This window comes from Cibotium barometz, chromosome 25 (genome assembly GCF_041138505.1).
Source record: "Cibotium barometz isolate CiBa-2024 chromosome 25, ASM4113850v1, whole genome shotgun sequence".
Classification (NCBI taxonomy): Eukaryota; Viridiplantae; Streptophyta; class Polypodiopsida; order Cyatheales; family Cibotiaceae; genus Cibotium; species Cibotium barometz.
This window is the reverse complement of record NC_141070.1, coordinates 10249372-10275697: the sequence shown is the minus strand read 5'-3', so window position 1 is coordinate 10275697 and position 26326 is coordinate 10249372. Positions and strand designations below refer to the sequence as shown.

At 45.6% G+C, this 26326-nt stretch overlaps 1 protein-coding gene across 1 annotated transcript; it reads left to right on the top strand.

Moving 5' to 3' along the window:
* On the top strand, positions 1-25568 carry LOC147624234 (uncharacterized). Its single transcript, XM_086819182.1, has 7 exons — positions 1-529; positions 687-977; positions 1423-1806; positions 4946-5119; positions 5217-5323; positions 5467-5942; positions 24670-25568. The coding sequence occupies exons 2-7, from the start codon at positions 732-734 to the stop codon at positions 25284-25286; spliced, it is 2004 nt and encodes a 667-aa protein (XP_086675308.1). The 5' UTR covers positions 1-529; positions 687-731; the 3' UTR covers positions 25287-25568.
* The last annotated feature ends 758 nt before the right edge of the window (positions 25569-26326 follow it).

Below are 26326 nucleotides of genomic sequence, written 5' to 3'. Positions count from 1 at the left end.
GTGTGTTGTGGGTGGCTTTTGCATTAGTTAATGCGCACTTGAGGGGGTTGTATGAGTATGATTTAAGAATCTGCGGGGCTTGTTGCCAAACAGCTGACGTGGAGTAGACTTTGTGAATGGGATGGGCCGCCCATGGGGATCCAACGTCAGCATCCAAGTCAGACATGCATATATGCAGAGTTCCGTTCCCCCGATCGGAGGTTAGATTTTGGTGCGCACATAGGTTTTGAGAAGGAGAAGAATTAGGGTGTGTAATTAACAGAGGAAACAGAGCTTCAAAGCCGAAGATTAGAGTTTTCTGAGAAGGGGAAAAGGTTTTCTTAGTTGAAATTAGGGTTTTCTGCGCAGTTGTCTGAGCTGTAGGTTGGGGCCTTCTGAGCAGTGAATTAGGGTTTTCTGAGCAGAAGAGTAAGACTTTCCGAGCAGTGAATCAGGGTCAAGGTTTCGCGGGCCATATCCATCTGCGTTCTTGTCGCCGCTTTCCGACGAGGCGTGCTTCGGTGACTACGGTGTACATGTTTTTGTCCAGGTTTGTCGCCATCCCCCTCGTCAATACCTCCCCCCTTTTTTATAAGCTCTGCAGATTTGACCAAGTCTAGGGTCAGGGTTAGGGTTTCGATGATGGCTAGGGTTTCTTGCAGGATCTATGACCGCGTCCTAACGATCATGGTTAGGGTTCATTGCAGGATCTGAGACTGTTTTTCTTCCCTGAAAAACATAACATTGGTTACATGGGATCATACAGCAACATGAAGCTTCCTCCGAATCTCGACAAACCTCCGCTGTTTAACCCTGGTTATCGCACGGCGGGATCTGAGACCAACAAGCCTGTGAACTTCAACGCCCTGCCAGTTACCTCGGGTGCCGCAATCAGTGAGTTCAGGGTCCCCAAAGTGGAAAGCGAGCTATTCTTTACCTCAGAAACGGAGCTGCCAAGCATCAAGAGGCCGAAGTTTGAAGAAGGCCAGCTGCTGCAGGTAAACTGTGATTATCTGCTTGCCCATGTGTTTTTCCTTGTAAGTGAAGGCTGGTTACAAAGTGCTTCCATGTCCTGTGGACTGGTGGGAGTTGGACAGCCATCTATCTCTCACTGGGCCAAGATGGGACTCTCGTGCCATGCTTTAACCAGAGCATGCTTGCAATTGCATTACCGTTTTTGTGACCGGTCCCATGTTACCCCTTTGCCCAAAATTAGGCAACACTTTCCTCTCAATCCTCATCCAATTCTAGTGCATTTTGTTGCAAAACTATATTTACCAGGGCATTGCAACTGTAAGGTTTTTGGCTTAACGGTCTTCAGTTTCTGCCCATCCTTGGTGCGACAAGAGAAGTATTTTTGAATTGGACGCTGGCTTTAAAGGCATCTGATGCTGTTTTTTGCAGACCCCTCTAATGCTCAATACTTAATGGGTGTCATTGCAGATGCAGTCTCCACAACGCAGGGAAATGCCGGCCATGCCGCTCTTTGCTACCCAAGGATCACCCGTAACTCTAGAGCATGTGGAAATGCCTGAACATATAGGTGATGAGGATTGCCCCATGGCAACAAGAGGACAAAGTACTGTTCTAGAATGTCAGTTCAATCCTTTGAATGAGCGCAGTCCATTGGGTCTAAATCTGAGAAAGAGCCCATCCTTGCTGGACCTTATACAGAGAAAGCTTGCACATAACGAGGATGATGGCTCCGATGGATTGGATCAAAGCGCAAAGATGAACAGGCCTGGTAATTTTGCATCTGCTGCTGACAAGGACAAGCTGAAAGCTGCGAACTTTCCGGCTTCAAAGCTACGGATTGGAACATGGGAGGTAATTATAAAATATTCGTTGCTTGTGTGTGTGTTGTGTGTGTGTGAGAGAGAGAGAGAGAGAGAAACCTTAACATGTAGCGTTAGACCACAAAGCTCTACTATCATAAAGCACAATGGGCAAGAATGCAAAGAAAACCAGCAAAAAGGAAGCACAATGTATGAGAATGCAAAGAAAACCAGCAGAAAAAGAAACTCTTCACGATGTTCACAAAATGTCATGGGGCATTTGTTCCAAGCACTCAGTGGCAGGAACCAATAAGAAAAGTCTCCCAATGTTCCAAGCACTCAAAGTCTCCCAGTGTTAACCATGGTGAATTCTTCATAGTGTGGTGGGAGAAAAGTAACGCTTCATGAAATGTTAATCATTATGGACAATGAAGGAGACAAGAAATTAAAATTATTTCTAATAACCACTTGGTGGATGAAAGCCTTCTAGAGGTAATGGTGAAGCATCTCTTGTGCCTTTGTGATAAGCGTCCCCAAATAGTCGTGGGAGGGAGTAATCAAGTGGGCAGTCTGTTGTGTCTCTGAGACTATGTAGCAAGATGGGGCGTCGGCACCCCTAGGACTATCCTTCTCCCTTGCTGACCACACATGCTCTCACTTGCGGCATAGGGTTGGTTGAGGATGAGCAGCATGCCCTACTAGACTGCAATGCCCATGTGGACATTTGAGTGTGATTCCTCAGCTCTTCTCAGATCGCATCACGATTGCAAAGTTTCTGGCTTAGATAGGTCGGATGATAGCCCTAGCAGCATACATCATCGAGGTCTTAGATAGGGGACGGTCGATTGCATGCTTCATGACTGCCACGGCATGATGTACACTCCTTTGCACAGGGTGACTACACTTTTTACCTCCCCCAATTCTCATATCACTACCAGCCAACACAGTTATTCATGCACATGTGCTAAACTTTTGTGTTTTGGTCTCATAGGCTCTATTCGGCCTCCAAGGACGTAATATCAAATATATATCATCATCATCATCATCATCATCATCTCTCTCTCCTTCCTGCCCCCTCTGAGCTGCTGACACAATCTGGTTCCTATCAACGCTCCAAAATAAACTCCCCCCCCCCGCCCCCCCCCCCAAAACACCCGGGCCCCAAAAGAAAAAAAATAAAAATAAAAATAAAAAAAATCCACCATGAAAAGACTCTCCTATTAGAAAAATGGTGTCCATTGAAGGCAGATTGCAACTCTCACACGAGGTATCAAGTCCCATCGTAACAATGCTTCAAAACAAGGATAAAAGCTTTAATAAAACTTGATTCACCCCTTTTTTTTGGAAGCTTTTGTGTGATGAGCCCTATTTTACCTCCCTTTTTGCTCCCAATAGCTCTTTGATTGTACTTACGTGGGTCCTGTTTTCATGTTTTTTTACATACAGTTTACTCATGGATTACATGCATCATTTTTCTTCTCATAGACCCTTTGGGTCCTTTCTAGATGTTAATATAATCTCTCTCTCTCTCTCTCTCTCACACACACACACACACACACACACACACACACGTCTACATAGGGGTTACTTTAACCGTACTATTTTCACCATAAGACCAGTTGTTGGGAAGGCAGAGATACGGGGGTACACCATGACATGCAATTGGCAAACGTTTAATTGCCAATCGACTAAGTTTCTAGCGGTTTCTACAAGGTTTTTTAATGTTTATAATTTAGAAAAATATTGATTTTTTGAAACCTTGCGGTTTCTAAGCATAGGGATGAAATCTTAGAAATCATGCATTACAGCAAAAAATCGGCAAATTACACCTTTATAAGCACTCCGGGTCACTGTTTGACGTAAAGAAGGAAGCACAAGCCGTAAACAGCAGTTCTGACAGCATGCAAGCCACTGCGGGTAGCACAAAGAAAGAATGGGTGTGCAAAGTTCAAAAAACAGGTTCAGTTGACGCCGACTGAAATTTGATCCACAATTCTTTTATTTTTAAAACAGCAAAAAATGCGCTTCAAATGTACAAAATGTTTCTTAAAAGGTTTTGTAAGTTTCATATTGTTGGAAATACGTTTCAATGCAAATATTTTCCCATCCCCCCTCCCCTTCCCCATTTCTTTCCTTCTGCTGCCCCCTCTTCACAAGACATCACTGCAGGCTGGTATCCTTTGCTGAGCTCACTGCTCTATGCTAGAATGTGCTTGATGCTGATTTGTGCTTTTGGTTGTTGTGGGGGCGTGTTTCTGCACATTGAACGATAAGCTTTAATAAACACGCCCACCCCTAAGAAAGCACACATGCGCGCATGCTCATGCACACACGAGCACATACTTTTCCTCTTTCCTTCTTCTGCCCCCTCTTCACAAGACAACACTGAAGGCTGGTACCCTTTGCTGAGCTCATTGCTCTATGCTAGAATGTGCGTAAGGTGCTTGATGCTGATTTGTGCTCTTGGTTGTTGCGGGGATGTGTGAACAATAAGCGTCAATAACACCCCTAACAACACACACACACACACACACACACACACACACACACACACACACAAAAAGCCTAAACACCCCCTTTCCTCTCGCCCCCCCTTCTTTTCCTGCTCCATCTTCTCTCCCCTCCCTCCTCCATACTCTTTTTTCTTGCAAGAGAACGAAGGCTGCTTTGTGATCCAAGTTACTTGGATGCAAGACGTGTATTGCAAGTTGCACAGCTGGTCATGTAAGCCAAGTGATTTGTAGCACTGTTCTAACATGATTGCAAGGTTTTGTCTCCTTCTGCAAGTGTTTTTGAGCTGCTCTCTTTTTAAGCAATCAGAGTAATGAAGTGTGATTGGCTCTAGCCTGTTAGCATTTCTGAGCCCATTTGGCTATAGCTTGATTCACAGATTGTGCCAGTTGTTTTTTGTGCCTTTTTTGGAACTCTAGCTGTCCTTTCGATCTTCACACAGAAGTGTGTCTGCCAAGTGGAGTAGCTGTAAGTGTTGCAATTCTGCCCTCAGTTCAAAGCAATGTAGAAAAAGCTTCTATTTCATTATTTTAGAAGTAGAGATGTCTGCTTGATTGATAATAGTGTGCTAGTAAAGTTAATGCTATGGTTGAAGTTTGCGGTCAAACGTAGGGGTGAATTGGCTTTGTTGTGCTTTATTTTGGCATTTGATGTGATTTTTACATTTTGCTTGGCTGCAGTGTACCTCTCGCTATGATGGTGATCTTGTAGCGAAGTGCTATTATGCGAAACGCAAGCTTGTGTGGGAAGTATTGGACAGCGGTCTCAAAAGTAAGATGGAGGTCCAGTGGGCAGACATCTCAGCTTTGAAAGCCATTTTTCCAGATGACCAGCCAGCTGTTTTTGACATTGAGGTAATAGATATATGTATATCTGTTATTGGACTGATTAGTCTCTTGCTGGTATAACTGGTGGAAACACTAAAAGTTCATGGAAGGCTTCTTATTGCAGCTGTCAAGGCCTCCAATGTTCTTTAGGGAAATAAATCCTCAACCTCGAAAGCATACATTGTGGCAATCCACGTCGGATTTTACGGATGGACAGGCTACGATATGCAGGTCCGTTTTTTTTGCAGAACTTTATCCTTTTTATCTGTACTCTAATCTGTTAGCATAAAAATTTACGATAGAACGTATCCATGTGGGCCTGTATGATAAAAAACACTAGGTTAAGGCTCTTTGATTGTGTTGTGATTTTGCAGGCATCACTCAGTACAGTTCCCAGTGGGTGTACTGAACCGCCATTTTGAAAAGCTGCTGCAGTGTGATGACCGACTGAAGACACTGAATGAGCAGACCCGTGGGATAGTCGACTCGTGCTTTTTTGATAACCGAAGCATGCAGATTGATCAGCAGCATATGCTGCATTACCATACCAGTTTAAGAATGGGTGGATTGCAGGATGAGCCTCTCCAAAATTCTACTGCTGTCCGTGTGGTTGACAGCTTACAAAGTCCTCTCGCAGTTCAGGGGCTGCAGAATGAAGCTCTACAACATATAGCACCTCATCATGGTGCCGTTGAGAATGTTCAAAGTAGTTTTACATTGGAGGGGTTGAAGAATGAGCCCTTGCAACGTGCAGTGCCTAGCCACAATGATGTGGCACCAGTTGCAGGAGTTCGGCATCATCACAGAGGTTTTCAGTTGCAATTTTCAACTGCTGCTTCTCCCAGTTCAGGTATGCACTCTTATCATTCTAAGATGTTAAGTGTATACTTTGTATATAGCAAGCTGATAACATATCAAGTGTGTGCCTCTAGATTTGCACGAACTTCTCTCTGTTCTCTTCAAGTCCAAAATTTTCCCTGACAGATGCTGGAAGAATAAGTAGAAGTATGAATTGTAAGGTAGAAGTGTTGAAATAGAAGTTTTTGTTTGTTGGATTTCCAGTCACATTTGATTGGCTTTGCTCTTTAGTGCAAGCCTTCATCATGGTTGAATTTGCCCTTAATTACCGGAGAAGTGTTAGAAATCCAGTATAGTGGTTTATCTATGAAAATTTGGTATCTATCTCTGTATGCAAATGGCTCTTATTCTAATTTGAGTGAGGATGTTGTAGCATGTAGCCTATGCTATGCATAATGGAGTAGATGGTTCGAAAGGTGGAGCGTTTGGTTGGTTAATCAGTGCTGACGTCCTATCATTCAGCTAGCTTGTAGCTTCTTCCTGTACACAACTGCTAACCTTAATCAGCTTATTATGTCACCTGAAGCTGGTACTTCTCCATCCCTTGCACTTACTTGCACCTAGAGCCGATAGTGGTGCAGCTGCTGCTGTTGGCTTTGCATCTACATCATCAGCTGCTACCTCATATGGAATGCTGCACCTATAAAGGGAATGGCCTCATATTGTGAACACAGACTTTTTCTTATCATTAAAACTTTTTTAATCATGGGAAAAAATTACCTATAGCCGTGCAGAAACAGTGGGCTGACCATCTGAGTTGATGCGTGGAGCTACTTCAAAGAGATGTTGCAATGGTCTGAGCACTGGGTGTTGAGAGCTGTTACTGAGATATTATCATATTTCAACAGAGCTGCTGAAGACAAAGTGACCAAGGGGTAGCAGCTTGTGACTAGGTAGATCATTTGGGCAATTAGGCCCCCATGGCTGAAAGAGCTAACCCGATCGGCAATGGGGGTGCTTAGTTTGGAGAAAGAAAAGAAAAGAAAATGTATATTAACTCTGCTAAAGACCCAAGGGTCTATGAGACCAAAATTGTTTACGATGAATCTATGAAATAACTGTTATCATTGAAAACAAACTAGCCACCTAGATAAAACCATGTTACGAAGTTACAAACCAGCTGTGCGGTGGCTTAGACATGTGGTGTAGTTCTCAAAACAGTAATAAGTCCTCTGTTTGAGGAGGGGATGGGAGTGACACCTGGCCAGGGTGGCTCTAGTACTGTCTGTGCTGATTGGTCTGTTGGGTGTCTCGTGCACCCACGTGGACATGGCTGCCCCACACATGTAATCCTTGGCATGGACAGCCTTATAAGTAGATTTAGGCAACCAAAGGCATCTACGGCCAGTCGGGAAGCAAGAAGGTCCAGTCGGCATCAGTTCAGTTCACATGTGAGCAAAAACGCAACATATGCAAATCGTGGAGCATTTTATTCAGGCCGACAGCATGAAGATGAACTCATTTAGGGCCTATATAAGCATTGCCATCATTTGTATCAAAATACCTCCTTTTCATAGAAGGTCACAAGTCAATAGAAGGCCAAAGGTCATCCTTTTGGGTAGGCCAAGGGCCAAGAAGTTGTATAGGCATTCGTGTCGCCTTTTTGTACCATAATACAATGAACACTCTATAGCATCTATCTCTCTCTTTTCTCTTTGTCTATCAATGTTAATCTGCATTAAGGTTCCTACTGAGTGCTTAACGGCTGTGATTAAGGCATGAAGGCTTCCACTATGTCACATTGGTATCACAGCATCAGGTGCAGCTACATTACCAAGCACTGCACGTCCCACAGCTTCACGTTAGAATATGTAAAGCTCCCATGCCCAGACTAGTAGTCATGCCTTGACTAGTAGCCGCACCCACCCTACCTTCATCGTCCCAGCTCCACCCTAGGGGCGTCATATGTACACCACAAGGGCATTGTCATAAGGGGTGTACAGGTCCAACCAAGGTAAACGCAAGCAGTTAAAAAGCATCAGGAAGGTCAAGCATGCAGTAATGGAAGTTAGGTCTACAAAGGAGTACATGTGACTTGGTTGAAACTTGAACACAATGCTAATCAATACACTTAAATACAGCAAGATTTAGTTGACAACATGCTTAATACAAGAAGTAATTTGCTGAATTGAAAAGAGATGCACAGTGAGCTGGAACGGAAGGCCCCTCCCTCAAATAAAGTTGGGAGAATCAAGTACATAGTGTCATGGGCATTTGTGACCAGATTTCCATACCAATGCATATGAAAATAGTATTGCAAACAATGTAGTTGTCGGTGTAGACTTGCAACCCACACTACCCTCTCAGGTACCCATGCTCTTTACCATTACCATTTGCTCTCTATTGTTCCACCAACACATGGTAGCAACGATCTGCAAGAGAGCACGTAGGACAAGAGAACACTACATAGGGTATGTGAACATGGAGTCCGGTTTCTCTCTCCTGCTGCTTGTTTCCATATTTAAGCATCAAAGCTTACCAAATTGCAAGTAGAGTTGGTGACAGTGGAAGTCTTCGCGATGGAAGCGTTTGGTGTGTTGAAATCTTCGATTTGTCGCGATCCTTTGCGACAAAAGTCTTCAAGAGGATGAAGGGGACCTTGGGAAAGCTTCCCCTTTGATTCAACTTGAGAAAGGAGGGTTGAAATTAGGGCTTTCAGCAAAAAGACCAGAAATTACAGCAAGAATAAGAGCTGTTTTGTTGAATTTCAATCATTGGGAGTGTGTGGAAGACCTAGAAACACTTTCGGAAGGTTGGAAAATGCACTAGCAAGCTTGGATATGGGTTTGGGAAGGAGAAAGTGCAGAAAATACAGCCAAAGAGGCCTCATGAAGGGGCGTCTACTTCTAGAGAGAGAAGAAAGAGAGTGAGTTGTCCACTCTAGGTGTCAGGTAGAGAGACAAGTGGCTTGTGGTGCAAGCTAGAGTAGACACATGGCTGGTTGCTCCCTTTGTACAAAGGGGATAAGGTCTAGGCGGTGGGCACTAGGTCTCGAGACATCAGTGCGTGCAAACATAGGGCTGGTCATAACTTATAAGTGAGTTTTGGTAGCCCAAAACTTAATGAAGTGTGTACACATTCACTTATAAATTTGTGCTAATTCCTAAAGCTAGGTTTATGGACAATACCTACCACCTGTCACATGCCACATAACCATGTCTGCAGACAGTTACACGCATGGTTCCCGGGCGGGTGTCCTCTTACCCGGAACTACACATTGGTTACGCAAGCATGAAAACAACATGTAATTTCAATTGCAAGCAAGCACATAAAGATGCTATGCAATGCACCATTGGTATGAACAATCCTTGTTCATGAAACTATACCAAAATAGATGTGCCAGACCCAATGGAATACCAGTCCTCTAGGCATGTACACATAGGCACAAGTCCCAACGGAAAGCCAAGTCCACAATATCACTCGAGTGGCATTAATTCTCGGCATATGCAACTGCCATGGACGTTAGTCCAATGTACATACATAATCAGGAAACACGGGTGGACCAATTGGGTGGCCAAATGGTGTGACCGCTCCCTTCAGGAGGCCTACAAATCGGAAGATAAAAATACACATTTTTAGATCACTTAACTAATACAAACAATGGACAATATTTGCAATATTAAAACTGGAAATGACAAAGAACACTTGACACCATCACTGGGGCCGGAAAGGGTCCCCCCCCCTCCCCCCTCGATACAGTTTGTATTTCTTGGAGTATTTATTGGTACAAGTGTTCATGGGTCCCAAGGCTAGATTTCTCCATAACATGGAGTGAATACAACAAAAAAACAATAAGATTTAGTCGATGAAGAAGCAGTAGTCGGAGTAGACCAAATCACAGGCTGTCTCCCACCTGCACTGGGTGAACACCCGCTCCCCACTCTCTTCTGGGACCATGCACCAACAGGCACGCCCGTACTAACGCCTGGCATGGTGAAACACCACGGAGGGAGTGATACCTGGTGCTCCAAAGTAAGCTTTGCTCCCAGTTTTCCTCATATCCTAATGACCTTCATTGGCTCTTCTAAATGTGAGGGTGCGGTCAGGGTACTCACGGGAAAGATCACCATCCCGGGGACCTTCCATGGTGAAGGCAACTGGGGGTGATGCTTGCCTACACAAGACTTGTAAAAACAACATTTAATTTTAATACTATCTGAATTTGAAAATCAGAAACAAATACCTGATAAAGATTTAAATTTAGATCTGAGGAGAGAAGACCGCCCCCTTTTAATGTACTACTAATTGTTGCAAATAGCAGGTACAGGCGTGGCCACCAGCAAGTACAGATGTGGCAGCCAGCAGGTACAAAGGTGAGAGCAAATGCAACTGGCAGGTACAGAACTACAACACACAAGTGGGTACAAAATTGCAGTAGGCGGATACTGATTGCAAGCGAGTACAGAACTGCAGCAGGCGGGCACTGAACTATAGGCGGGTACAGATGCAGCCAATCGGGTGTGAGAAGGCGGGTACTGTTGCAGCAACAGCTAGGCGGGTTGGAGGAGGCGGGTTCAGGGCAGCAGCCAGGTAGGTGTGAGTGGATCTCTCCAAATCCTATTTGGAGGAGGATGAGGTCGTCTCGACATTTTTAGAGGAGTTCTCAGAAGATCTAGAGACCAAGCCAGAGAACTTGAAGACCAAGTTAGAGAGCTTGGGGATTGTGCCGATGGATATGAAGTGCAATCTTCAATTGTACCAGAACGGAATCAAAGCAAAGGTGTATGGATTACCCCAGTGCTCCAAGCTTAGCAAGAGGGGATGTCATGTGCATCCGTTCACCTCAATGCTCATAGACATGTATATTCTCATTAGCAAATATATGGGCAGATTCAGGGACAGATTTAGAGCAGATTTTTGCAGCCCTACAGGCTCCTGGAAGTGTCCAAGACAGCCCAATGGTTGGACACCTTTTGGGCATAGTTTGGACACAAAATATGACTTTTTGGACAATGTTTTGTGGGAAAAATAGGCAAAACCGACTTGATTACGAATTCATATTTTTTTCCTATAAATAGGATCATTAGGCATTCATTAGAATCATCATTCAAAGATCAAGAGGATTCATTTGTTAGAGTCTGCAAGGCAGCAAGGACATAGTGGTGGATCAACATGAGCTTCTCTTGGCCGATTGCAAGTAGAGGTTGTAGGGATCCTTGGTATGCATCATGAAGCTGTGAATAAGCAAGATCATTGTATATATAGCATGTTTTGGCAATATACAGTAGATTAGGTCTATCTCTCCTTCTCTTCTGTGTCTTTGCTAAACATAGGATTAGCGTTAAATCTTCTTTGCTTAGTGTTAATCATGGACATGCTTCCGCAACGCATGTTACACATGGTACACTGGGGGTGTTCCTGTCCAGTGTACTGGCAGGTCATAGCAGGCAAACACACGAAAACAAGTCATGCAATAACAAGTTTGTGCATGTAAACATGAATGCACGTGCATATGTAGTCTTTCCACACGCTTGTTAGAAGTCATCTCCTGTCTATTTGTATACACCAGGGCCTCTGTTGTGGGTGTGCCTGCCCGTATATCATTTTTCCACACTCCCCGTATTTTTTCCCTATTTTTCCCATTTTTTTCTAGTGGCTGGAGGGCTGCCAGTTGATGCCAGGAGCACTCTGAAGCTGGCCGACTGCATCTGTATCAGTCGTGGGCTGTAGGAGTGCTGGCCGACTTGTTCTGTCTAGGCGTGGGGCATTTGGAGCTGGCAGACTGCTATTTTCAGCAGTCGTGGGATTTTACTCAGTCGTGGGCACTTTCTAGAGCTGGCCGACTGCCCTCATGGGTTTGTATATATTGCCCCTCATCCTCCTCCACTTTCTCATTCAGTATTTCCGGGATCTTGTGTATAGAGAAGAGTTTACACACATCTCTCTGTGTTTCTTGTGCTGATTATTTTCTGCAGTCTACTTGCTCTTGTCTACCCAAGTTTGGATATCATTTCCGCTGCATATTCTGACATGGTATCAGAGCCCTAGGCTCTAGGAGATCTTGGGCGTTTTTCTGAGCAAGAGGGGGAGCAACAGGTTGCTGATCGGTGGACTGTTTCGGGCTGAACGGGAAGTGAAGGTGCAAGAGGAAGGCGGGCAAAGGGGCTGGACAGCCACTTGCATATTTTCTGATTTTCAGATTTTTCCCACCCACCCACCCTTTCAGGTTACTCTCCGAGATGGCGGATTTACTCGAGATGGCAGAGAAGCACGTGAAGATTCCGACTCTCCCCACGTTCCCAGTGGATCGGCAGTTGGACGGGTCCAATTATGGCATCTGGAAGGTCATGATGGAGTCAGTTCTGGAGTCATATGATCTTGCTGATTTTATTATCAAAGGTGTGCCAAGGCCGGAAGCTGAGAAAGGGGAGTTATTATCGACGAGGAAGGACCGAGAGGCACAGGCACAAATGTGGGACCGTGTCAACGCCAGGATCCGGTCGTTTATATTCCTCAATTGCACACCACAGGTGATCAACCATGTGAAGCACATGACGCTGGCGAGAGGCATATGGGAGCACTTGGCTTCTTTGTACAACAGGGTGTCACCCATAAAGCGGATATCCTTGGAAGTGCAGATGCGGGTTATGAACCCTGCAAAGTCTTCAACGATGCGGGAACACATTAACAAGCTGCAGGCCCTTCAGCAGGAAGTCCTTCAAGCTGGGAAAGAGATATCATCCGAAGATATGGCCATCACGTTACTTTCCCACTTGCCTGGTCAGTATTCTGCTTTCTATTTCTCGTCGATCACGAGTGGCAGGCTCAGCACCATTACTTGGGAGGAGCTTGTGCCTATGGTCTTGGACCAGGAGGAACGTTTCACGAACCCTCCTCACGGCGGAGGTTCGGAGGCCTTAACTGGCCAACGGTCGAAAGGCCGTAATACCAACAAGGGCAAAGGGAAGGCTTCACCGGAGAAGTCTTCTGAGAAGAAGCCTGATCCAGAACGAGAGAAGCTGAAGGCCGAAAGATCTTGTAATGATTGTGGCGAGAAAGGCCACTACTGGAGGAAGTGCCCTAAGCGGACAGGGAAGAGTGCTGATTCCTCAGCCTCAGCGCTGCGAAGACTTCGGCATTAGTGCACTTGGAGATAGTGGACTCCGATGATTCATCGTCTTCGAGCGAGGAGGCAGTTGGCTTCACCGCAAAGGATACTCGGGAATGGATTCTCGACAGTGGTGCTTCCAGGCACATGACTCCATCCCGTGACTTCTTCCTGGATCTGAAACGGCAGTCAGGTCGTATCTTTATTGGCGATAACTCCACTATTCCGATTCATAGTGAGGGCCGGATGGAGATCATTCCCGACGGCAAGGGGGGCAAGCATGCTTCCCGTGTTCTTTATGTCCCTGCTCTGGGCTTTCATCTTTTGTCAGTGCATGAGGTATGCAAGACTGGCTTTCGGGTGGAATTTGAGGAGCATTCAGTTGCTCTAAGGGACCGTGAGACAGGCAAAGTTGTTTGGGAAGGGGGTGTGGAGAACGGCATCTACAAGCTCTCTGCACTCTCCTCACTGACAGGCTCTCAGGTCGGAGATTTGTGGCACTTTCGTTTTGGCCACTTAAATGTGGATGCTTTGCGGCGCGCCTTCCGGGACCAGATGGTGGTTGGCTTGCCAGATGTTGGTAGTAGGCAAGGACGCTGCAGTTCTTGCATACGTGGTAAGCAGCACAGGGAATCCTTTCCGAAGCAGGCTTCCAGGCGGGCTTCGAAACCTTTGGAGTTGATTCACACTGACTTGTGTGGACCACAGCAGATATCATCCTTGGGAGGATCTCTCTACTTCATGCTGCTTCTTGATGATTGTACCAGATTCACGTGGGTCTACTTTCTTTCACAGAAGGACCAGGCTTTTGCTCGGTTCAAGGATTGGCACGTGATGGTGGAGAAAGAGTCTGGATTTCAGGTCAAGACTCTCAGGGCTGACAAAGGAGGGGAATTCTCCTCGACTGTATTTTTCCCGTTTTGTGCAGATCATGGCATCAAGAGGGAATTGGCCAATACCGGATCGCCTTCGGAGAATGGAGTTGTTGAACGTAAGAACAGGACTGTGGTGGAGATGGCGAGGACCATGCTGGATCATCGTGATCTTCCTCGTCCACTTTGGGGTGAGGTTGTGGCAACAGCTGTCCATACCATTAACCGCTCTCCGACGACTTCTGTACCCCATATGACTCCATTTGAGGCATATTTTGGCAGGAAACCCGATGTCTCGCACTTCCGTGTCTTTGGGAGTGACGCGTATGTACATATTCCGAAGAAGCAGAGGGGGATGATGGGGAGAAATAGTTAGGGTTAGAGTTCATTCATGGGAGACATACACAGAGAAGCAAGGGAGAGAGAGAGAGAGAGAGTTGTGGGGATAAGTCAACTCATGAGGCATGAGTGTGTGACTCCCCTATCACACATGTATATTGCACTAGTACACATAGTGCACTTAGTACATTAAAAGTACTAAGTGTACTATGTACTATAACTTATGGGCTTGTACACACTATAAGGGTGGGCATAACGCCTTTACCCCAACAACCTCCCACTTAAAGGCAAAGTGCCCTTAAGGAAAGGAAAAGAAAAAATCAGCATGTACATGATAATATACAAGGCCATATCAAGGCTGAAATTGGCCTCATCCAATGCCCATCAAGTGTCTGCAATGAGCAAACCGCTCCGTAGGCAAACTCTTTGTCAACAGATCAGCCGGGTTGTCATCCGTATGAATCTTAACAAGCTGAATTTGCTTGTTCTCTATCACCTCTCTAATGAAGTGATACTTCACATCCACATGCTTTGTCTTTGCATGAAAGACAGGGTTCTTTGCCAACTGGATGGCACTCTGACTGTCACAATGCAACAATGGAATATCCCCTGTATAACCCAAATCAACCACTAACCGAGATAGCCATAATGCCTCCTTGCAAGCCTCTGTGGCTGCAATATACTCGGCCTCTGTAGTAGATAAGGCAGTGCACTTCTGCATCCTGGATATCCATGACACAGCACCTCCTATGAATGTAAATACATAACCGGTAGTAGACTTCCGGTTATCTGGATGACCGGCATAATCCGAATCCGTGTAACCATGCACTAATGCATCCTGTTTGCCAAAGCAAATGCACAAATCCTGTGTGCCCTTCAGGTATCTCATGACACCTTTCACTGCTTCCCAATGCTTCTTGCCAGGGTTGGCCATGTATCTAGAAACCACTCCCACTGCAAATGCAATGTCCGGCCTAGTAGCAACCATGGCATACATGAGACTGCCACAAGCTGAAGCATACGGAATCTTGGCCATATCAGCCCTGTCTCTATCTGACTGTGGGCTGTCCATAGCACTGAGTTTCACATATGGAGGCAAAGGAGTACTAGCTTTCTTCCCCCCGTCCATATTGAACCTCTGCAAGACTTTGCCAATGTATTCCTTCTGAGACAAATACAACACATGCTGATTTCTGTCCCGAAGTATCCGCATACCCAAGATGTGATTTGCATCACCCAAATCCTTCATATCAAAGGTTTGATGCAGCCTCTGCTTCAAGGCATCCATCTCTTTACGAGATTTCCCGGCAATCAACATATCATCAACATACAAGATGAGAATCAATAGACTGCCATCCAAAGCTTTCTTGGTGTACAAGCAGTGATCTATGTCACTTCTCCTGAATTTCTGTGATTTCATGAATGTATCAAATTTATGATACCATTCTCTTGGTGCCTGTTTGAGCCCATAAAGACTCTTTTTCAGCTTGCATACAAGCTTCTCCTTTCCACTTACTGCATAACCCTCTGGCTGCTGCATATATATCTCCTCATGAAGATCACCGTGAAGAAAAGCAGTCTTCACGTCCATCTGAATCAAGTCCAGATCATCATGTGCAACCAAAGCTAACACAGCTCTAAGTGTGGTCATTTTGACCACTGGAGAGAAGATCTCATCAAAGTCCACACCATATTCCTGCTTAAAGCCCTTAGCCACTAACCTGGCTTTGTATCTTGGCTTTGCATCTGGTGCAACTTTGAGTCTGTATACCCACTTGCATGGCAAAACTTTCTTGCCTGCAGGCAAAGGCACTAACTTCCAAGTTCCATTTTTATGCAGAGAATCCATCTCTGACTTCATGGCACGCTCCCATAGAGCTTTGTCTGCCCTCTGTAAAGCCTCTTTATAACATGAGGGCTCCCCACAGTCAGTAAGCATCAAATAGTCAACCCCTGGAACAAACCTGTCAGGGGCTCTGGAGGGTCTTGTGGACCTCCGTACCCAATGACCATCATTTGCAGGTTGCTGTCCAGCCTGCATATCACCCATTGGTGGCTCCTGTTCCATGCCATAAGGCTGAAAAATCATGCCCGGTATCTCCTCTAACTGTGGTATATCCATAGGGATATCTTCTGCCATCTCTGGCTGTCCATTTGGACCATTTTCAGCACCATTTAAGGGCTGGTTTTCCTGCTGTAATGGCTGATTTACAGCCCTTTGTTGTTGTCCATGATGTCCATCATCATCAAAGATGACTCTGCCAGGCTCCTGTTGCCTTGCAGGCTCCTTATACATGCATGTTTCATCAAAAATGACATCATTGCTGCGTATGATCTTTCTATTCATGGGATCCCAAAGTCTATACCCCATTTCACCTCTGTCACCATATCCTAGGAATATGCATTTGTGAGACTTAGGATCAAGTTTGGTGCGCATTTCCCTGCGTATGTGCACGTACGCAACGCAACCAAACACTCTCAAGTGCTTGTACGACGGAGGCTTCCCTGTCCATACTTCTTCTGGCACTTTTCCACCAAGCCTCGTGTTAGGTGACCTGTTAATAAGGTGAACGGCTGTCATAACAGCTTCAGCCCAGAAACCATGAGGTAATGCAGCATGTGACAACATAGAACGGACCTTTTCCTGTATGGTCCTGTTCATCCTCTCTGCTGTCCCGTTTTGTGGAGGATCATAAGGCGTAGAGAGCTCCCTCTTGATGCCTTTAGCATCACAAAAGTCCTGAAACTGTTTGGACATATACTCTCCACCATTGTCGGAACGCAAAGCCTTCAGTGTTTTGCCAGTTTGATTCTCAACAAGAGCAACAAACTTCTGAAACACTGAGAATGTATCACTCTTCAAACGAAGAGGATAAACCCACACCTTGCGTGTGGCATCATCTATAAAAGACAAAGTATTTTGCCCCTCCCAAAGAAAGCTGAGGCATCTCACATACATCTGTATGCACAAGCTCTAACTGAGCATCTTTCTGTCCAAGAGCTTTCTTGTGGGGACACTGTAGTTGCCTACCATATATACAATGCTCACAAAACTGAAAACTTGAAAACTTTAGAGAAGGCAAGTAACCCAAACGAGACAATTGCTCCATTCCTTTGACACTCATGTGTCCCAACCGGCTATGCCACAGAGATTTCCGGCAGCTCGGTTGCATTTACATTAGCATGGTGACAAACACCTGCATGCATGAAATAAAGAGTGTCCACCTTAGAGCCTCTGGCAACAACCAGTGAGCCCTTACTAATCTTCCACTTTCCACTACCAAATGTGGTAACATAATCAGCATCATCAAGCTGTCCAGTAGAAAGCAGATTCTTCTTGATCTCAGGCACATGCCTGACATCATGGAGCATAAGCTGTGAGCCATCTGAAAATACAAGCCTCACATCACCTCTGCCAAGAATTTTGCATGCATGGTTATCACCCAAATAAACCACTCCTTCATTGCCAGCAGTGTACCTGACAAACAAGTCTCTGCAACCTGTGACATGAAAGGAGGCACCTGAATCAATGATCCATGAGTGCATACCATGACCACCTGTAAGAAGTGAATGGGCATCAAGTGAAGACGTAAAGAGGACCTCATCCTCACTGCCACCTGCATGTGACACATTGATTTCTTCGATCTTGACTCCACTTTTGCCCTTTGGCTTTACATCTTTGGCTTCATCTTTATCTTTGTCTTTGCCTTTTCCCTTTTCTTTTTGATCATTTTTCCATTTGTAGCATTGCTTTTTAATGTGTCCCTTCTTGCCACAATAATGGCATTCCAAATCCTTTTTCGAGCGAGACTTGCTCCTTCCCCTTTCTTGGCTTTTCCCCCTTTGCTGGGATCTCCCACGTGCATTCATTGCATTGGACTTTCCAACAGAGTTGTTTTTCCTGTTCATCTCTTCTTGAAGAAGAGCACCCTCAACATCTGCATATGACAGCATAGCATTCGAATTGCTAGTGGCTGTCCTGAATGTGTCCCAACTCTCTGGCAAAGTGCATAACAAAAAAGTGGCTTTGAACTCATCGTCCATTGCCAACTTTTGATTTATAACTTGGCTGACAATACCATTAAACTCATTGAGATGGGCTGTCATAGACGCCCCTTCCTTCATCTGAAGACCTATGAGTTTCTTCCACTAATACACTTTGCTTGAGGCACTTTGTTGGGCATACAAGTCCTGCAATCTCTGCCACATTTCCCAAGCTGTCTTCTCTTCACGAATGCTGAAAAGTAATGAGTCTGACACAGACAACATGATAGTAGATCTTGCCAGCTCATCCATATCTTCCCACTCTTCAGCAGTAAGAGAAGCGGGCATTATACCCCTTTCTTTGATAGGCTTGTGCTGCTTTTTCTGGAGCAACACATTGTAGCACTGGGTTTGCCAAATATCATAATTATGCGAGCCTTCAAGCTTCTTGATGTGAAGCAATGAAGAGCTCTCACCTGTGGTTGCCATAGCAAAATGCAACCTGTCAATGCCTGACTCCCTGCGAAATGTGCAATACTGCACCAAAAGCACACAAAGTGCTCACAGTTTTTCTCCCAAGCTTTATCTCCCACTGCGGAAGCAAGAATGCAACTTTTCTCCCACTTTTTGTGATGAAAACACCAAAATCTGGTTGCTGCAGATTTTGGACAGCACCTTGAATGTGCTCTTTTGCCCTTCCAAAGTACTGTACAGCAGTACTAAGCACTCACCAATGATGTACCAAACCTGTACCGGCAATTTCAGCAGCTGAAATTGAATCTTTTGGTCATTCAAAACAGTGTACAGCCATGCCAAAACATGCACAAAGATGTGCCAAATCTGTACCAGCAGGTACAGTAGCAATAAATGCTCTCCTGGCTGTCCAAATGAGTGAAAATCAGACTTTTACAGTCCTGTACACTGCATAAAACAGTCCCGAACAGAAATTGGGCAAAAGCCCCTTGACTGCAAGCTGATTTTTGAGGATTCAAGGCATAAATGTCTTGCCTGCTGTTTTGCCAAGGTCAACAAGCATTCAAACTTGAAAAGCCCCTTGATTTAAGATCAATTTCTGATCATACATGGTACATTGACGCACATGAAGGCATCCAGAGTGTTCACGATGCTTCCCCCTGGCCACATATACATCAAATACATGAAAGCCCCTTGATTTACAGGCACATTGAGTGCTTGTAAAGCATCAGCACATTATCCACAGCATCAAATGCGATCGCCTGCATGCAAATCAACCAAATCGGCACAAAAGCCCCTTGATTTGCACTGCAATTTGCTGCAATTTTGCCCAAATGTGCGATTTTTCACATCATACAGCATGTATGAGTGCTTAATTGCACAATTACATCAAAAGCCCCAAATTTCGACATCCGATTTCCTGCAAATTGATCCTGATTTGACCAATTTCCTGCAAATTGATCCTGATTTGACCAATTTCTTGCAAATTTATCCTGATTGTGACCAATGTCACCCAATTTTGCCAATTTTGCTCAAAAATTGAGCAATTGGGCACCTGTACCTGCTCAATTGTTGATTGTACTTGCTCAATTGCAAATCCCAAAAAAAAATTGAGGAAAATACCTTGTAATTTTTTGATTTTTTTCTTCAATTTGCAGGCTGAATGATGATTGCAGATGCTGTTGTTGCAGGAGAGGTTGTGCTGATGAAAACTCCTCACTGTGGGGTTGGCGATGGGCAAATGCAGAATTTTGCTGAAAAGCTCTCAAAAAAATCTCACACAGAGGAGTGGTGGAGCTTTTCTCCCACGTGCAGGCCTTCAGATTGCTGTGCGTGTACGGATGCTAGGTTGCATAGCTCTCCTCGTGGACGTCTCCTCGCTGGCCTCCTCGCTACCTCACCTGCTGCGAGCGCTGCTGGTCGTAAGCGTTGTTACGCTTTGGGACAGCAAGGACAAAAGGTCCGCCCGTCAGCCTGTCCGCCCGTCAGCCTGTCCGCCTAGCTTCGCCTAGCAGCACTTGTTGACGTCGCCTTCCTGATGCTCATCGCTGCTCGTTCTACTCGCTCACCAGCCTCCGTGTCCGCCTGAGTATGGACGTGTGCTGCCTCAGCCACGCTACAGGTCGCCTAGGGCTGCTGCCTTCGCCAATGGCTCAACGCCCGCCTGGCTACTGTGACCTTGATACAAGCTGCTCACACTAAAGGGCTTTGCTGCGAGTGTTGATGCCCTGCAGGCCTTGCTGCGAGTGTTGATGCCACAGAGTATGACAGCAGCAAAGCAAGCAGCTCGTTCAGCTATCAAGGAGAAGAGATGAATAGCACCGCCTTCTAGGCTCTGATACCAGTTGATGGGGAGAAATAGTTAGGGTTAGAGTTCATTCATGGGAGACATACACAGAGAAGCAAGGGAGAGAGAGAGAGAGAGAGTTGTGGGGATAAGTCAACTCATGAGGCATGAGTGTGTGACTCCCCTATCACACATGTATATTGCACTAGTACACATAGTGCACTTAGTACATTAAAAGTACTAAGTGTACTATGTACTATAACTTATGGGCTTGTACACACTATAAGGGTGGGCATAATGCCTTTACCCCAACAGGGGAAGCTTGACTCCAAGTCCCGCAAGCTGGTATTTGTGGGGTATAACTCTCTTTCCAAGGGATACAGGTTGTATGATCCAGAGAGGAACGAGATTGTTGTCAGCCGGGATGTGGTCTTTGACGAGCATGTTCCAGCATCCACTGTCGAGGAGCCGCCACTTCTTGGAGATCCAGAGTCTGATGATGATTCCCAGTCTACCACTCCAGTTGATCCACCTCAGTCATCACAGGAGGTTGAGCCCGCAGCTGGAGTTGAGCCCCCGCGATCACAGGAGGCTCCACGATATGTTCGAGTACCTAGGTGGTTGTTAGACACCCTTCGGGAGTCAGGTGTCACGGAGCTACCCTCCGAGTGGACCACAGAGGACGGCCCTTGAAGATCACATCGAGTTCGAGATAAAAGCAACACGGCGGAGCTTCTTCAGGTGAACTATGCTCTTATGTCTCGTATCATGCGGGATAAAGAGCCCACTTCCGTAAAGGAAGCCCTTTCACAGGATACTTGGAGGGAAGCCATGCAGGTGGAACTTGACGCCATCGAGAAGAAGAACACTTGGGAGTTGGTACCGAGGCCGTCGAAGCGGTCAGTCATTGGTGTCAAATGGGTCTTTAAGACCAAGTACGCGGCTGATGGGTCGGTGGACAAACACAAAGCCAGGCTCGTGGCTAAGGGTTATGCTCAGCGGCCAGGCATCGATACCTTTGCACCGACAGCGCGGATGACCACGATTCGGACCGTTCTTGCCCTTGCTTCTTCTCAGAGGTGGCCCGTGTACCAGATGGATGTAAAATCGGCGTTCCTTAATGGTGATCTGCAGGAGGAGGTGTACGTTGAGTAGCCTCCAGGCTTTATTGTTCCAGGATCGGAAGGGATGGTTTACAGGTTACGTAAGGCCTTGTATGGTCTTAAGCAGGCTCCGAGGGCTTGGAATCAGAAAACTGATTCCTTCTTTATTCGGACTGGATTCCAGAGATCGGTTGCAGATCCGAACCTGTATCTCTTTCGGGAAAGCGGCATGGTCACACTCATCATCCTTTATGTGGATGATCTCATTCTCACCGGCAGTCATGTGGAGCACATTGGAGTGACGAAGGCTGCCTTGTCAAGGGAGTTTGAGATGACCGACTTAGGCTTACTCCACTTCTTCTTGGGATTGGAGATCTGGCAGAACCCAGAGGGGGTTTTTCGTCTCTCAGCAGCGGTATGTTCATGAGTTGCTTGAGGCCTTTGGGATGGAGAACTGCAAGTCTATTACTTCGCCGATGGACCCGAACACAAAGTTAACCGTTACAGATCCTTGTGAGCCAGTTGATGCCTTGCAGTACCGGAAGTTGGTTGGTTCATTGATCTGGTTGCTGAACACCAGATTGGACTTGAGCTTCTCCGTGGGGCTGTTGAGCTCTTTCATGCAGATGCCATTGAAGACTCATTGGGACGCAGGATTGCGGATCTTGCGGTATCTGCAGAGTACGAAGGATCTGGGACTCATTTACACAGGAGGGAATGGAGTCAAGCTCCAAGGTTGGAGTGACTCAGATTGGGGAGGAGATCCAGACACGAGGAGATCTACTTCAGGATACACTTTTACCCTCGGCTCAGGAGCGGTTTCTTGGAGCAGCAAGAAGCAGCCAACTATTGCCCTTTCTTCGACAGAGGCAGAGTATCGGGCTGCTTGTGGTGCTGCCTGTGAGGTTGTATGGCTGCGGAGGCTGCTAGGCGAGATGGGGTTTCCACAGAGGGAGCCCACAGTCATCCAGTGTGATAACCAGAGTTGTATAGCTATTGCTCGGAACCCGGTTTTCCATGCCCGGACCAAGCATATAGAGATACAGTATCACTTTGTTCGTGAGAAGATCTTGGCGGGTGACATCTTGCTACTTTATTGTTCGACGGAGGACAATGCGGCGGACCTCTTCACGAAGTCTCTACCTCAGGCTACGCTCAGGCGGCACTCCAGCTCCCTGGGGTTGGTTACACAGCCAGGAGCTGAGAGGGGGTGTTAGAAGTCATCTCCTGTCTATTTGTATACACCAGGGCCTCTGTTGTGGGTGTGCCTGCCTGTATATCATTTTTCCACACTCCCCGTATTTTTTCCCTATTTTTCCCATTTTTTTCTAGTGGCTGGAGGGCTGCCAGTTGATGCCAGGAGCACTCTGAAGCTGGCCGACTGCATCTGTATCAGTTGTGGGCTGTAGGAGTGCTGGCCGACTTGTTCTGTCTAGGCGTGGGGCATCTGGAGCTGGCCGACAGCTATTTTCAGCAGTCGTGGGATTTTACTCAGTCGTGGGCACTTTCTGAAGGATTTCCTCCTGGCTGGGATATCTGCCCCTACAACCGAGTTTGGGGAGCCCTTGGTTGCTATTCTAACTATCGCTATCGGTCTAAATAGCTAATCACGTATGACTTTGTGTTGTCCCCCCATGCTAACACATGCTGGCAGTACTTTGTGTATTACCATGGTGTCATAAACCCTTAACATTGTACTGACAGAGGATGGACCAGGCAGTGCACATGACAGTACTAGAGCCACCCCAGCCACTCCGCCTCCTAGGTGCCACTTTAGAGAAAGCCTTCCCGTTGGGCGAGCTCGATGGCCTATAGTGATCATGTGGACACAAGTGAGAGTACAATACAGGTAGAGCTTATGGGAATATGAGAGAGAGAGAGAGACGCAGAAGTCAATGAGAGCAAAAGTGTTGCAATGAATCCATGAAGTGATTGTGTCATTTTTTATATAAAAAATGAAAGTACGCTAGCTACCTAGATAAAACCATCATTTGAGAAAACATGTAACACAAGGGGCCATATTACAAAGTTGCAATGAATCCATGAAGTGATTGTGTCATTTTTTATATAAAAAATGAAAGCACGCTAGCTCCCTAGATAAATCCATCATATGAGAAAACATGTAACACAACGGGCCATATTACAAAGTTACAAAGTAGCCCTGCAATGGCTGAGACACGTGATGTGGTAGAAAAAATAGCTCTCCAGTACCCGTCCTTTTTTTGAAGAGGCGAGGGGGATTTAACTGTGTGGGATCAACATATGTGACCTTACACATGATCATCATGATGCTGAGACAGACAGATAGCTAGTCTCTTTTTGAGTTTGTTTTTGTCTTTTCCATGGACTTGATGTACTACTTTTGGTCTCATAGACCCATTGGGTCTTTTGAAGACATTAATTGTTACTTACCTAATGCTACCCATAGGGTTAGTATTCTTGGGTTAGAGGGCCCAAAAGATTAGAAAAGAAGGCCGGTTATACTCTCTGCCCTGGATCCTAGTCAGGCCTCTCTCTTGAGCCACTGGCAGAAGCTGTCTGAATGCAAAGCCAATCTCCAAGGAACCTAGCAGGGCCGTGCTCAAAGCTCCCCAGGATACATGAGGCCGAGCCCCTAGCATGTGACCACTAGGTAAACAGATCAGGGGGTTCCAAATCAAGGGTTGTCGAAGACGCTCCTCAGAGGCTGCCAGAACAAACTGCTGGAGGGCTGCCCTGAGGTGGTCCCAAGCTCGTAATAGGCTGGCTGCAAATCTGTCCTCGAAAGCTGGTCTAAAGCCACAGGCCCACATTTCTGTCAAGATCCATCTAGTGCTCTAGGAAGATGGGGTGCAGATGCATGTGTGTGTGTGTGTGTGTGTGTGTGTGAGAGAGAGAGAGAGAGAGAGAGAGAGAGAGAGAGAGAGTTATATTAATGTCTTCATAAGACCAATGGGTCTATGAGACCGAAAGTAGTACAAGAAATCCATGAAATACTGAGCCATGGAAAATACTAAAAAAGACTCAAAAGAGACTAGCTATTTGTTTGTCCAAGTCCGCTTACGATAAAGGGTGTGCCTGCAATGTCTTATTCGTAGAGTCTTATTGCTTTTAGCGTGTTGTGTTTCATCCAGTGATTGACACAAGGGGTTTGAACGAAAGCAGCAGCAGTAGTGAGACAGAAGAGGCACCACCAAATGAGAATGGCAGATGCGAAGTACCTAATGAATCAATGAATCTGCATGTCTCACAAGAGAGTTCAAGAATTTCCATCTCTCAGAGCTGGCCCTCCCAGGCAGGTGAACGAATGGACCCCTTTGGACAGTGCAGCTTCCTCTCCAATCACCATGCCTCAGAACAACAAGCACTCAATGCACTGTCATTACACTTACTCGGTGAGCCCATCTCTTCCACAGATCCTCACACATTTTCTATGGGAATAGCAAATGCTCGAGATGCCCATGAGGTGTTGGGGAACACTGGTCCCCCTTGTGTGCAGCTGATGTCCTTAAAAGATACTCACAAAGACTTGGTTCACAAGCATGATATGGGGAGCCCGCATCATGGGCTCTTGGGCTTTGGGGAATCGAAAGTGTTTACAAAGATTCGAGATAGTCACTGGAATTCAATGCTGGAAAACCACTCCTTGGAAACAGGCTCATCTTCACTTGCATCACATGGCTCGTACGTGGACTTGGTATACCTGCCCCGGATTGCTTCCCAACCACAATTCCTTGAGCCAGGTCTGTAAGGTTCAAATGTTCAGTACGCAACATTCTTTTCTTTTAAATTTTGGGGTTTAAGTCAAATGCAGGGTATAGTTATAACCCCTAAACAAATTTTGATGTAAAGAAAAACACGAGAAGACTGTCATGTCATTAACTTTCTGGGACTCGATTTCTCTTGTACATTTACTAATTTACCTTGGGCCTTTCAAACAGTATGGGGATCTTCTAATTGCCACGGGGAATCATCACTGTATAGAGATTTTTTGAGCGACATGGAGATTAATTGATAAATTAATTGTGAAAAATCAGTTTCTAAGTAAGAGGCAATGACCGGGCCATTGTCTGCACGTGGTGGGTTGATAATTTGCCTTGGTTGTAATGCACATGCATCCTTTCAGGTGTTTCAATATAGATTTGCACTAGTACCATACACAAGTCAACCGAGGCTAAAATGTTGTTATGCTACTGCTAGGATTCATGGTGTCATTCCTTATCATGGCTGAAGTGAAGATGAGCTGCTGTTTACTCCCACTTAGATGTGGCTTGGCTTCATTACACACACATTTGAGTGGATGCATGCATCGTGTCTGCCTTGTTCTCTTCTTTCTAATTTAGGAGAGTGGCTAACGATTTACAAATAATTTACTGTTTCTCAAGTAAATTATTTCTGTGAATGGATTTTTTTTTTTCAAATTTTTGTCCTAATCTCAAGGGCGGTAATGTTTGTATGGTTTTGTGGGAAAATCATGATAATTAAGGTACAAAGCACCTAACTACACGAGACATAAACACCAACCTCAAGTTCTCGTTTCTACTGAAAAGCATTGCAATTATTAACCTGACGGTTTTTGTAGTGATGTCATCTTATACCTTTCCTTGAACAAAGTGATGAAAGATCTAAGATCCTTAAACTTTTTTGGGAGGTATCAATGATTATTCTTGACGTGTTGTGATATCGTGCCTTCGAAATAACATGCCCAAGGACTACTGTGCATGATCATGAGCTGGCACTTCAGCGTTTAACAAAAATTATTCAATATTTTCATTATTGTAACACGAGCTT

Excerpts from the sequence above, each read along its gene's own strand:
- LOC147624234 (XM_086819182.1), top strand. The coding sequence starts at position 732 with ATGGGATCATACAGCAACATGAAGCTTCCTCCGAATCTCGACAAACCT. Across the intron at positions 5,120-5,216 it reads CAGCTGTTTTTGACATTGAG|CTGTCAAGGCCTCCAATGTT; the intron begins GTAATAGATATA and ends TTCTTATTGCAG. Across the intron at positions 5,324-5,466 it reads GGACAGGCTACGATATGCAG|GCATCACTCAGTACAGTTCC; the intron begins GTCCGTTTTTTT and ends GTGATTTTGCAG.